We start from the raw sequence: 14,231 nt of genomic DNA, 5'->3' as shown, positions 1-14,231 counted from the left end.
CTTCTCTGTAAATGTTTCTAAACGTTTATAGCTCTAGAAATCATAAAAGTAACACCTGTGACTATTTCAACCGATTCATTCTTGTCACTCAATGTGTAAAACTCAGAGATGATGGGGTGCAATTAGAAACCAGGGATGGGGCAAAGTGTGTAAACATTAGCTCTGCAACCAGCAGGCAAGCTGGTTCCACAATGTTGCCTCATCTCTATTTGCCTTTATAAGGGAATAAAGCAATTTCAGCTTATGGAGTGGGGCTTTTCTAGAGCAGACAATTTTTACTGGCTCACAACCCTCTTCTTTGGGGTTAAAATATTGTGGGCTATCCACTGATTCTGATTTGCAACCTTCCCCCCACCCCACACACACACATTCCCCAGTATAAAATGTTTAAAATGCCGATGTTAAGATTTCAACAAGGCTGTTAAGTATTTTGCTTAGAATTTTTCAATAAATTCTTTCCAGAAAGAAAAACATAATCTTAAATCAGTAGGAGACTCCAGGAATCACTGAGAATATTATGAGTGTCCACCAGCCGTCTGTGGACCAAGCTTTCAGATGACTCTGGCCCTCAGATTCTTCCTATGTCAAGTGAATCAATGAGACCATCTGACTACATTATGCTGGTATTCTGTGATTCTATGATTCATTTTTCTAGAGGAACCAGCCAAGCTGGGGATTCCCTTTATTTATCTAGTAGACTAAACTCTTTAATTTCTTAAAGAGGTGGGGGGAAACTGTAGGAGCTCAACATTGTGGCTTTGTTTGCTTCCCTTTACCACCTCCCTTCCCGCACAATTGAGCTGGGTGAACAGTTGCTAAGAAAAAAAAAATAAAACTTCCCAAGCTAGGGATGTTTTGGACACAGATTCTGACACTTCAGTTGTGATTTGGGCCTGGCAAAGTGTTTGTCTTTCCTTTTGGAGTATGGTACAAGAGAAAAAAAAAAGAAAAAAATCTGCTTTTAACACATTCGAACTAACCACGAAATAATGGGGCCTACAGTCTAATCTAATCATGCTTTTGTTTATTCACCTCATATAAAAGTCTCTTAAGAATGCACTGGAGCACAATATATCATAATAATACTATAACATACATTGTGAGAAACTTTTGGAGACGATAAAATGTCCACCTGAAACAATGCAGTGTTCCATAGACACAGAAACCCATTGGTCATGCACGTTTGTGCTGTTTTCTTTAACTATTGAGTCACAAGGTTGAACTGAAAGCATGAAACATATTTTACAAACAGACTGACGCCAGTAAGAGGCCTAACAAGTGTTATCAGAAGAAGCTTCACATTGGCATAATTGACTACATCAGTTCACATTTTATTAAAAAAAAAAAATTCACATTGTTTTATTCTTTTCTTTTGTAATTAATGGGAACTTGACATTCCTGCTTAATGACCTGCAGGAGGCTTTCTCTTCAAAGTCAGTAGTTTGGGAATACTCCAAGGGACCATCTTTGATCCAATGTAGTGTTGCTTTCTAAGCTGAAACCACAATTACAGTAAAACCCTGTTATAACCAACTCATGTATACACAGATTTGGATAGAACTTGGGTAACAACCACATTCCATTGCCCCCTACCCCTATCAAACTATACAAAAGTAAAAGCTCAGTATAAACCATTTAGTATCTAATGTGAGAATCCTGTTTCCAAAACCATGTCCCAAGGGGGTTGCACAGTATTAGCAACTCAGACGGACCAAAGGGCGAATCCTCTGGATAAAAGCTCACCAATGTCCTCACTGGCAAGGGGCCGGTTTATCTCTCTTAAGTGATTACAGGCTATATCATACACGATACAAAATGTTACAAGAAAAGTCCCAACTCTTATGCAGAGTTTTTTGCACAAATGTAACACCACCATTGGCAGGCAATGTTAGGATATATAAATTAATAACTTACAAAACATTACATTATATACATTAAGTAATAAATACACTGTTATAAACAGGAATGGAGATGTTAGAGCAAAAGGCAGTGCAAGAGAAAGACGGCGGCGTTAAATTGAAAACCAGCATAATTGGCTGTGTGGGTGAAGAGAGGCGTGAGAGAACAGGACAGGGGAGCGTGCAGCCTCCAGAGGCAAAGGGGGCTGAGGACTTAAGATGGTGCACACTGCCTAATTAAGCTGAGTTTTACACAAAGTTATTATGAACGACATAACTACCCTTTCCTATCCCCTAGTTTGTTCAACTTTATTCTGTTTACAGCAAAAAAGCAAAACTCCAGAGGAGAAAAAATACTGTTTAAAGCAGGCAGAGATAAGCTGTCAGGACAATTGTGGAGCTGGACTGGACAAGAGGAGAAGGAAATAGAATGTGGTTAGAAGTGTATCCTTTCTAGTTGTAAAAGTAATTGTAGTAAAGTGAAAGATATTGCCCAAGAAAGAAGGAAGACAGTTTTCTTCACTTTTTTTTTCTGAAAGAATCGAAAGAGCATATGTCAACTTTGAAATGCTTATTCTGTGTAGAAGTTGTTACTAAACCCTAGGTATTCAACAGGCATTTTAAAGACATGAAAACGTTTTACAAAAAAGGCACACAGGTTGGCAGACAAGGGGACAGGTAAGCAGATTATAAATGAAGTTATTAGTAAATTCAGTCACTAGAGGGGACAGATTCCCGAAACTTAGTGCAGAAAAATCTCTCAGTTTTGTGTCTTCCATTTTCAAGCCATTTAGTCTCGACCCGAACTGGCGTCCAGTACCACATAAAGCTTCAGCTCTCCACAGAGCTTGCAAGCAAGGCAAGTCAACCATGGAATTTCCTGAGCTGCTATTTGCTTCACGGTCTTTCACTCTGGCTCCAAACTCAAGTAACTGGGAAGGCCAGGTGGCCCTTGTCCGGTGCAGGCCTTGGCCCCCATGGCGGGCTGGCCCTACCACACAGCTGGCATGCTTGTTAAGGGTGGAATGTGCATCTCCACACAGAGAGGGAGATTATGTGTCAATTGGAGACTTGTCTTCTGTCGCAATCTCTACATCAGTCTCTTCCAGGGAATCCCTATTTTCTGGATGGATCACACAAAGTGTCTTTGTGCTACTGAAATAGTTGTGGCCCTCTCCCTCCTTTTCATGTCCTTCTGAATCCTCTTCTTCAAGAGTCAGTTCAAACTGAAACTTCTCCATCAGACCCTGGCAATCTCTGTTTCGCTCGTCCAGTGGTGGGGAGGGACTCTGGGGTATCATGCTCTGATACCAGTTCCTGTTATCTTCTAACGTATCCAGAATGTCCTGGGCATCAGGCTGTACCAGATCTGCCCAGGTCTCCCACAGTGGATGGACAATGTAGTCAATGAAACCAACCTGGGAAAAAAAAGTTTACACAACTGTTATTGTGATGGGCCCTTGATAATCTAAGTACCTGTCCTGGTCTCATGCAAAGAAAGAGTAATAACACCACCAGAGAGATCAATAGTAATGAATTCCATTATTTGAACATCTACTATATGTCTTGCATTGGATGCAATGCATAAGTTATCTGTCTCAATCCTGCAAAATAAGAATCATTATCCACCATTTACAAAGGAGGAAACTAAGACTCACTTTAGTCTCTTAATGTCTTGTTCAAGGTTACACAGCTAGTACGTAGTGGAGCTGGGATCAATTCCGATTACAAAGCCTGAATTCCTCTCACTACAACAGACTGCTTTTCCTTTTATGTCTGCCAGATAAGAAGTCTGAATGTAATTCTGGCTGGGAATTACTTTGTCACTACTTGGATTCTGTGAGTCATCCTCAGAAGAAGGAAGCCCCAGGTCTAACATGTTCTGACTCAACATTCTTTCCCTGATAGCTTTTAAATGTGCTGCTGTTCCCAAATGAATGAAGGCCTGTTAGCCCCTGACGACTCTAGACTTTCTCAAGTTCTGTGGGATGCTTTTGGCTTGTAGTTAGGTTTGGGAAAACAGTGGAGAATACTTCAAGCCCCTAAACAAACAAATATTCCCTCTGTGGACACGTCTGCAATTGTTTTGGGTCGATAGTGTGCACAGTCATTGGAGAGAAAGAAGGGAAAATAAAAACAATTAAGCAGTTCCTTTTGCTGCTGTTCCTGTGAGTAAATACGAGGGTTGTAGCTCTGTTATGATTTAGACAGGGGCTATGCATCCTGCATGAACTAGCTCTGTGGTCTCATGGTGACCGCCACATTGTCGGACAAACAGGAAACACTGGGGAAGGGGGCAGGTAGAGAGAAAGAATAGGAGCTAGTTGAATGAGGGGATGGAATTCCCCTCTCATGGTCTGGGGAGCTGGAGAAATGCTGTTAGGGAATCCGGGAGGTGAGCAAGGGCAACTTATTTGCTCCTAGGGGACATCATGTAGCTACCTTTCCACACTACCAGCAATTTTCCTTTATTATTATTCTGGTATTCAGGCAGTTATTTAATACATCCAAATTGTATTACATTAAAAAACAATAAAACAAACCTTGGTCAGGTATGACTAAATACATATATAACTTCTCTCTGGTGCTTCCCTGGCCTTAACAGATAGAACTCACGCCAACATCAGGGCATCTCTGATCTGCACTGGTTACAAGAGCTTGCTGTGGATGATTCCTATATTTTTCTTACTTCCACCCACTCCTATTTTCTCCCTTTTACTTCTTTACGTGTGTTTAATGGATTTTAGAGATGATTTTTAAGGTGTTTTCCAGGGAGCTGGAATAACAAACTCAAGTCAATGGAGAAAATCAAATGGACTGAACACAGTGCCGTCATTTCCTTTCTTCATTTGTTTTGTTTCTGCTAAAAAAACACTCAGCACTTTTTTGAAAGGTGGCTTCTAGTTGCTTATTTCCTTGGTGTTGGGATGAGAGAGCTCTACAAATCCTAAGACCATCTAGTGAAAGGCTCAGTAACGAGGCTAATTAGGTAATGTTCAACAGAGCCCTTCTGTAGGAAACACTGGAGTGGACAATGATGTCATGGCAACAGGGAAACCTGTCCAGTGATGAAGAGTGAGGACCACTAGGCAGAGGGTTGGTGGGTCACTAAGGAGCTGGTGAATGAGACCAAAATAACAGCTTACCTAAAACACACGGGGATTAGGTGCTTTTCCTATCTCACAAGAGTGTTTTGAGGTTCGGATAAGATAATGTATGGGAAATGTGAGGAAAACCACATAGGACATCTTATAAATATTTTTAAAAATCACTGTCATTAATAAAAAGGCATTATCTCCATTTCTTTATGTCTTGTTCCAATAATAGCTTTAGGGTATTTGAATTGATCTGATTAACTTAATGTTATCATGCATTTCTGTAGCATATTAGATTTTAGAGCACTTTCACAGGTTTTAATCTGATTTGTGTTTCTCTAAGAAGCGACAAAGTAATAATTGTAAAGGAACTATAAATTGATGTTTAAATTTGGGATTTTTTTTCAGGTAGTGGGGAAAGAGGATAAGCACTAACAAAGGACACTCCAAATACTTTTGTGATAAAGATCTTGAATAGCCTATAGATTGATTCTCAATCATGGTCATCTGGCTCAGGCCATTTGTTGTTAAAAGAAAAAAAAATGACAATTCAGCTGACCCTGAAGCTTTTGTAAAGATACTGATACCTTCCAGCACTACAGACTCTGCACTTATTGGCATCTGGGGCATTTCCATACCCCTTGCCTCCGGAGTATTGTCCCCAGTTCTCAGCGTAAACGGGATTTAGAGTTTTGGACACACCAGCTGCCAAATCAACCAGAAAACGCCAACATGTTTTCAAAGATGTAGAAGGAGCCTTGGAAGAGGACACCAGGCAGAGCTTGGACTATGAGGTGGAAGAGATGTGTGAGAATAAGATTCGCTATCTCTGGTGGTGGCAATGGTGTGCTTCACTATGGAGGCATGGCAAAAAAAGCCTGTTGGAAATCAGGATGAGCAGAGCTGCTGTATTAAGACTGACTTGGAAAAAATACAGACGATGAGATGGAGGAGACAACAGCATCTAGTTGAGTCAGATGAATTTCTAAGGTCATCGACAACTAGCTAAACTGTTAGGGGATACACAGTCCAAACTTTGATGTGTTTCTGTTGACTGCGTTATCCCTATTCTGTGAAGTTGAATATAATGGAAAAGGCAAATGAGTCATGAGTAATAAGTCCTTGTAATTTCATATATGTATGTGAAATTATATATGAAAGAAGGAGGATCAAATCCGCCAGTTTTGAAAATAGCACATATCACAAAAACGTTGAAAACCTCATATGACATACCTGGGATTTTTCCACAGAAGCTGTGTGTTTATCACACATTGGGCTAATCTCCATTCCCCTCTCCCGCTCTTTGTCTCCCTGCTGGAAAAATTCCTCCATGATGCGGTCTGTCCATTGCCGATACAATTCCAGGGATTTGGTGGGGTTGCTCAGGTCTGCACAGTGTACCATGTTGCGAAGGACCTGGAATGATCAAGTTTTAAAAATCCCATAAAATTACGTGTAAATACTACCCAAAAACATTTCATCCCTCTTGTACTAGTACACTTGGTACCAAACCCAGGAACATTTTAGTTGCAGTATAATTATGGTGCGTACATCAAAAAAGCAGCATTATGACAGTGCTGGCCAGGGTTTGTCATTTACCATTACAGAGTCCCCAAAAGGAAAATGTGTGTCCTCTTACATCAATAGTCACCGAATTTAAAAAGTGGAAGGGACATTTGAAGTCAGAAGCTGCTATTGTTTCTCTCAGTTTGGAAAGAATGCAAAGGATTACTCAAAGTAGATGCCTGCATAGTTTCCATTGGTGGAAAGAAGAGACCAGCTAATGGCATTTGTATAACCAAAACAGACCTAATGAACCTCAAGTCAATGGGATTTATATCCAAACAAGAGCTTTTGTGACCCACAGTCACATATGCCCTATTATAAATAGTTTTTGCCATCTATTTTAGAACCAAGCAATTCAGTAAGTAGGGTTATGTTTTTTTTTCCTCATAAATTATAGAATAAATTTTAATGTCTATTATCCTTCGTTTGTTCTTAAAATAAGCCCAAAGCTATAGTGGTAACCTAGGCCATGCAACTAAAATAACCTGTTTGTTTTCTTCTTTAGGTGTTCTTTTGTTTGGTTCAGTTTGGCTTTGTGTAAAATCAAAGGCTTGCATCAAATACCTGTATACGATCAGTATAGTTATCCAGGAGAAGAACACCTGAGCTTGTAACTTTCTTTGTTTCTACCATTGTCTTCAGGTCTGCCAACAGGCTCATATGCTTGGACATATCCGTTGCTAACACCTTTGGGTAAAAAAGGAAAGGAAAACTCTTAATAAACTCAGTCTATCAGACAAAATGGAGTTTTTCCTCCCATCAGGGCAAAAGTAAGCAAGGAACAAAGAGAGGGTGAGATCTTACCATGTCAATAACCATTTTCCTGAGTGTCTGACGCTGCTTCTTGGTGAGATTCTGGAAGATGTCACAGTGTTCTTCTTGCAGCAGTTTGAAACCCACGGCAAGGTGGTGGTTTTCCAAGACAGATTCATCATTATACATCAAGGCAAGTTCTGAATCTAATGAACAAGAAAAAAAATGATGGCTTAATAAAAAGGGATGAGATTCAAATATTGGCAATACCTCAATATGAAATCAGATCTCATTCTTTCCAGATGGTTTCAAGAACAAGGACTCACATGCCATTTCCCCTTAGAGAAACAGTCTTCCTCCACAAAGGGAAGCAGTTTCTATGCAAAAAAATGTTTCTAGTAGATATAAGAGCTTTCTTTTTTATTAGAATTCTATGTGTCTTAAAGTCCCTTTCTCTCCTTCTTCATTTCAGACGAAGAATTTGACATTAGGTAAGGAAGGGCATTCCTCAGCAGCTAACTCCTATTTTTATCATAGTCTGTAATTTCCTTTCTGTCTTCCCACACTTTGTGATTGGGAAAAGAACAAAATGAAAAATGCCTCTAAAGTTTATCAAATGTATTAAGATTTTTAAACTATAAAAAAAAAATTTTTTTTAACTATATTCACTTTTTAATGTTTTCCCAATCTCTGAAAATTGGAATTTTCAAGGAAGATAATGGTGTTCGTGTAAAAATTTCATTCCATTAAAATAATGTAACTTTTTGGAGCTTCCTATTTTTTTTATAAATATGGTAACTAAACAGTTACCATTTTTTGAAATTATCTTGATGTCAAATTTTCTGCTTTCTGTTTCTATATACCAAAAGTTACAATACCTGGGTACCTAAAGTACACCTTCCAGCTTGCTTTTCACTCAGAAACACTGCAGACATCTTTTGTTAGAGAGAGCTTTGATCTGCACTTGAGAATATGGGCATCCAGCTCACGAAGCCACATTTCCTCTTCATCAAGAATAATAGGCAAGTGATGGTAATATGTTACTAACAGCAGATGTTGTTACTGATACACCATATCTTTAACTGTGTGCTTCGAGTTCCATCCTCAGAAAGGGTGGTGGGCTACATAAAGTCACCTGAGTGCTCTTGCCCTATTCACCCTGTAATCAAGGGTACAACTCTGCAAACCAGCTTTATATGTTGTAGTGCTGTAGATGGCCCCGGCAGAAAGCCCATTTTCTGTGTGACGCAAACTGGCCTGTACATGAATTGATTCATGGCAGCACACTGATACCAGTTGATATAACCCACACAGGAAAGTAGTTGCCCAAAGTTTATGGTCTTTCAACAGAAGAACAAGGTTAAAAAAAAAAAAAGTACCCAAAATCTAGATCATTGAGATGTTCTTATGATAAAAGCATGACAAGTGCTCTTTTACACCATGAAATAGCTCAAACAGCATTTCTTCTATAAAACCATCGGCACTGGCTGTTAATCATGACCACAAGAAAAGAACAAGTATTTTCAGAACAAAAAAATACTTAGATTTTCATCACTTAGAGAAAATACATGAACTTACAGAATTAATGGAGTTTCATTAGCATGGAAACCAACCATTTTGAGCACCACAAAAGCTTTGAGTATAGCCTAGGATCCTATGGCTGGACCAATCCTGAATGACACTGATGTCACCCTCCCTGCTACAAACCAATCCATAATCAAAACTACCCATTTGGAAGAGAGTTGTCTAGGACTTTTAATGACCCATCCTCTTGAATTTGGGAAACTCATTCTAGTACTTTTTTGGAATCTTATTTCTATCCCCATTCTCAGATCCAACACCTGGGTCTGCTTCCTCAGCAGAGGGGAACACTAGTGGGTCACCATGTTCTGTGTTCAAGCCCTGCATATTACCAAAAACCATTATCACATTATCCCCAACTCTTTCTTGTCCTTCCAGGATAATTTCATATCTGTTACTCTCTCCTCACATATCGTATTTTCCAAATTCTCCAAGCTCTCCAATCAGTTCAAAACCTGTATTGACAGATTGGATACAGTATCCAGGAAAGGTTTGGCCACTTTATGTGGAATGGAAGGATTACATCATTATTACTCTTATTATTATCCATAATGAAAACACTAAAAGGAAAAAAAAAATAAGCAGTGAATCATGCAATTATCTCGAATGACTATTCTAGTGGTGAACTCACTTGTGTTGATGAGAAACTGATTGGAGACGCCAGGATGATCGACATCATGGATAGCAGCTGCAAAAATGGCGGCCAGAATTTCCAAATCTGTGAAGACGGCCTGGGGAGCAAAATGAGTGCGTTTAATTTCATATCCCATTCACCGATCCTGTTTATTCAGTTTCATGTTAAAGTATCCCATTTAATTCTTGTTGGGAGAGGTTTTGTTGATTTACATAATGTCTGAACATGTTAACTTAATTAAAATGTTGACTCTGTCCATCATCATAAGGTCCCTGAAGTGAAAGGGATGATGGTCAGAGTTCATTCCCAAATCAAGCTTGCAGGACAAGGCTTGGGGAGGCATTAGCACGACGCTCATGGTTTATGTAAATACCTAATGTTTGTTTCTTGGATAAGCGGTATATGCTTACATAAGTCAAAGAAGCAAGTCAAACTGGCCCTGTTTGGGGATATAACAACCTTCAAAATTTTTTAGGCTGAGTAACTTAGAGAGCAAAGGCCAAATTACAGATTCATAAGACAGGCAATCAATTGTTTCCCAAAGCTACATTTATAGTGTGGTCAGAAGCTTTCATGTATTCATTCATTCATTCAATTGATATTATTTGAATGCTTACTATGGGCAAGATTTGAGAACATTTCCACGAGTGAAACCTAATGCCCCCTGCTCAAATCCTTCATGTAATGTCATGAAGGCTTCTCTGCCCCTACCCATGCCCAGTGATTTCAATCTGGTATTTATTTAGCTATATATCATTGCCGTTTCCCATGCTGAAATGTCTTTCCTCATCCTCTGTGATTACTTCAATTTACCGATCCTTCAGGTGCCAGCTGAGTTTCCACCTCTCCTATGATGACCAAGCTAATTACTCAAGAACCTATTGAGCTCTCCATTCCCTGAACTTCTGTGCCACTCACAGAGAATTCCTGGCCACACGGTAGGTATTCTATCAACAGCAGTGTAGAGCTGGTGAACAGTGTTGGCCCATGATGGGATAGTTATACAGAGCGTAAACATAATACTATTTCCTTCCTTTGGGGGGATAAAACACCCTTAGCTCGATTTCATTTCCTCAAGTCTTCTTGGATTTCTTTTCCTAGAAGATATGGAACCCAAACAATGGAGTTGTGGTCAATTTAATCTTTCTTCGCCTCACAAATTGAGCCTATAAAAGTGCGGCTGGAGAGGGTTTGACAGTCCCTTCCTGCAGTGAGTCAGTCCATTTGGAAGTACCTGACCACCATCTGCCCCATCTGTCAAGTAAGATCATGGCCTACTGGGCACACTGCTTGTACTCGTACGTGAAACTCATTAATCTGTAAGGGACAGAGTCATCACCCCCTTTGCTTCATGTTCCTCTTTGCTTCAGCATTATTAATTCCTCTGTTCTAAATTTTCAGTTAACTTTTTTTTTCCAACCCATAGAATCAATTTTATGAGTTCTCAAGAGAATAAAGCTAGAGCTCCTTACCCCTAACAGGAACAATATAGAAAGCTTTGTATTTCTTTGAGATCCCTCACAGGGCCTGGTATGGAGTTGGGCATTTCAGTCCATACCTGTGTACTGAAGACACGCTATATACCAGACACCAAACTGGACACTTATTCAATACTAGGGCTATCATGAAGAATAAGCTATTGTCCCTGCCCTGAAGATTATGTTAATTGCTTGATAACTAGTTTTTCATTTGCAAGAAATGTAAAGAGAAGATTGCCCTGATATTAGAAAGCAAAAGAAATAGAACTGTGATCCATTTTTATAAATAACCCACTTGACGGATGCTATATATAACAAAGAACATTCATACCAATTCCAATATTTACAGTCATCCAATTACATCATTTTTGTAAATCTATCACGTGTTTCATGGCACTTTTTAAAGAAGGTGGGCAGGTGTGGAAACAGATCATAACTACTCACATCTAATGCTGGCGTAGAAAGAAGAACATGGGTTGACTGGGCTACATCAGCAGCATGTAGGCTGTTATGATATGCCACGTCAGAATGGTAATGGTCTTCCAAAGTCATCATGTAGGTTACAAATGTGTCAGATGAGATTTTGAATGTCTTTAGGAGGTCTCTTTCCTATGTAGCAAAATGAATTAAAACATAGTAAGTGGATGTTAAAAAATGGAATACAGTCAAATCAGAAAATAAACTGGGATGAAAAAAAAATCATAAAGTGCCATCCAAGGGGTTGATTAACTTTCGATCCCATTTACTCACCTGGAATATGGCATACATGATGCATGTTAGAGGCCTGTTGTGTGAATATCCAGCCACATTGAAGATGTTAAGGCCCCATTTGTTCAGGTCCTCCAGCTCCTGTAATCAAAAATTAGAGGAATTTAGGGATAAGGACGATTTTGTTAGCACGTCTCAACCTTTTAATTATTTGTTGGACAATGACTGCCTAAGTCTCTAGTGTGCTCTAGTTGCATACCCAGTGCCGTCATAGGAATCTGAAAATGGAATGGCCTAGGATGGTGGGCGTCTTCTTCATGCTAGCTACCAGTTTCTGTATGTTTTGTCAGAGAAAGGAAAAATGTGTGCCTACTTAAAAATTTAGTGGCTGGCCTGCATTTGCCACACGTCAGTCTTCAACCAACATTGCTTTCAAAGATAGCTGCAAGTGGGTAGAGATCACTCTAGCCCCACTTCTCTCTTTCCCCTTGCTGCTCACTGGCCCATTAATAATGACTCCTCTACCTTTTGCTTATCGTCACTAAGAACCAGGTTAGGGAGGCTCGGCTGCCAGAATGTATGTAAGTCAACCCCTATTTAGGGGAAAACCTTTAAATGCAAAAGGTCATGAAGAATGCCAGTCATGCATTTTATCTTAGGGCTCTGGGCCATAGAAAGAACTAGAAGACATATCATCCAGCCCTGTGTTGTGGGATTATTTCAAGATTATCTGATTCAAGGAGCAATTTATTCCATTGTTAATTATTGCCGTGAATAAGGGCTCCAGGCTTACTTCAGAGGTTTGGGCCAGTGTTTAGTCAACTTTAATGAAAGCTTTCAGGAGCCCTCAGTGAATGCTCATTTGCCCAAATTCAGTTCATTTCATAATCTCACAAGGATGAGAGGACTTTAGCAGTTGCCTTGCACAGCCCCTCAGGGGGTGTATAAATCTCTATGCCATCCTTCTCTACCTGGATAGGGCCTCAAGAGTCAGTGCTGTGATTTTCTCATTATTTCTTCTCCAGCCTTTCCAATTGGTCCAGAATATCCCATTTACCCTTGGCATATAATCCTTGAAATCTCCTCAAGGATGATTCAGTCCTGCTTCCTGGCCTCCCTTTAAAAGGGTTCTCCCAGTGTCCCGTCAGTAGGATTCTCCACTCATGAGGAACTATGAGAAACACCCAACTCTGGACAAAAAATAGTCCTTTGGTATAGCAGAAGAGCCTTCAGTTAGGTGCCCCAGTAATGGACAAAGAGGCCATATCAACTTCCTTATCATAAAAAATTAATAATAAAGCAAAGGCAATCCCTATTATTTTCTAATAGAGAGTTTCCGAGCATCTCTGCACTGCACAGCAGAGAGCTGTATGCACACATACCCAGCTTATACACACCTTGGCCAGATGGTCTTCATTTTCCGTGCTAACTCCAAAGCGTGAGATGCTCGTATTGTTTAAGCTTGAACTGTGCATCAGTTTTTTCACTCCACTTATCTGGGTCATGAGCTGCTGCTTTTTCTTTTTCTCCCTGTCTTTCTGGGTGGGAGATGGAATTTCCACATCGTTCTGCTTGTCTGCAACAGACAAGGGAGTATGTATTTCAACACGTGTTTGTAAGTGAGAATACACTGCAATATTTAAAACAACTTCTAACCATCTGTGATGCATGCTGTATCTTATAAAGGGACTCTCATAGCATTATCTCACAAGCCTATGAGAGAGGTGGGAAAAATATGATGATTCATTGTTCCATCTTATTGCTAAGCAAACCGAGGCCCATAGGGGCTAAGTAACTCGTCCAAGAAGTGGCAGAGGTAGGACTCAAGCCCAAGGCTTCTGTTTTCAGTCTGATTTAAGAGAATTACACTTGTGCATTTTCAGTGCGAAACATCAACATTTGTATGTAGCTTTTTATTAAAGTGATCATCATAGATTTGTATAATCAAAAAGGTTCATGCAGTCCAGACCAAGTTAATAAAAACAGGCTTTGTAATCTACTCAATTTATTATATGTTTACTTATTTTTTAATTAAAAAAATCCAAATGACACTAGCTGGGTTCAGCTTAGATGAGCAGTGTATATATCATGAGAGGCTCATAGTCTTCGAATAATTACTTTAAATAAAGCCCTGATTTCTTATAAATTGAGGTTTAGAGGAAGAGTATAATTTCAGTTTTATTTCATGTCTCGTATCTATTAATTCTACTAATAAGTAATAATAGCAATGCCTATCACTTGTAACAGGCATTATATTTATTAAAATATGTATGATTATTAAATATTTATAATCATCTCATTTAATCTTTTTAAAAATTTTGCTACCAGGTAACAAAGGAGCTATCGAATTAGTGAAAACATGCCTTCTTGCTCCGAGAAGCTCTTTCTTCTATATTATGCTATTAAAAAAACAGCAATCAAATATTTGATTTCATTTCACAGGGGATGTATCCTGAGCATTTCTGAAAAACGCATTAACTCTTTCAGGCCACAGGCATGCCTGTGACTGCACTGAGGC

At 39.4% G+C, this 14,231-nt stretch overlaps 1 protein-coding gene across 1 annotated transcript in view; it reads right to left on the bottom strand.

The window, feature by feature from the left end:
* Positions 1-1,002: 1,002 nt before the first annotated feature.
* Positions 1,003-14,231, bottom strand: part of PDE4B (phosphodiesterase 4B) — a 42,938-nt gene continuing 29,709 nt past the window's right edge. The window contains exons 3-10 of the mRNA XM_023549497.2: positions 13,111-13,289; positions 11,756-11,854; positions 11,450-11,614; positions 9,525-9,624; positions 7,364-7,518; positions 7,124-7,246; positions 6,227-6,409; positions 1,003-3,316 (exon numbers count right to left, since the gene is read on the bottom strand). Of these exons, the coding sequence (XP_023405265.1) occupies positions 2,951-3,316; positions 6,227-6,409; positions 7,124-7,246; positions 7,364-7,518; positions 9,525-9,624; positions 11,450-11,614; positions 11,756-11,854; positions 13,111-13,289 (1,370 nt within the window). The 3' untranslated portion in view covers positions 1,003-2,950. The remainder of the gene's footprint in view (positions 3,317-6,226; positions 6,410-7,123; positions 7,247-7,363; positions 7,519-9,524; positions 9,625-11,449; positions 11,615-11,755; positions 11,855-13,110; positions 13,290-14,231) is intronic.

The sequence above is a fragment of the Loxodonta africana genome, chromosome 3, assembly GCF_030014295.1.
Source record: "Loxodonta africana isolate mLoxAfr1 chromosome 3, mLoxAfr1.hap2, whole genome shotgun sequence".
Classification (NCBI taxonomy): domain Eukaryota; kingdom Metazoa; phylum Chordata; class Mammalia; order Proboscidea; family Elephantidae; genus Loxodonta; species Loxodonta africana.
The sequence above is the reverse complement of the archived record's forward strand: the minus strand, read 5'-3'. Positions and strand labels throughout refer to the sequence as shown.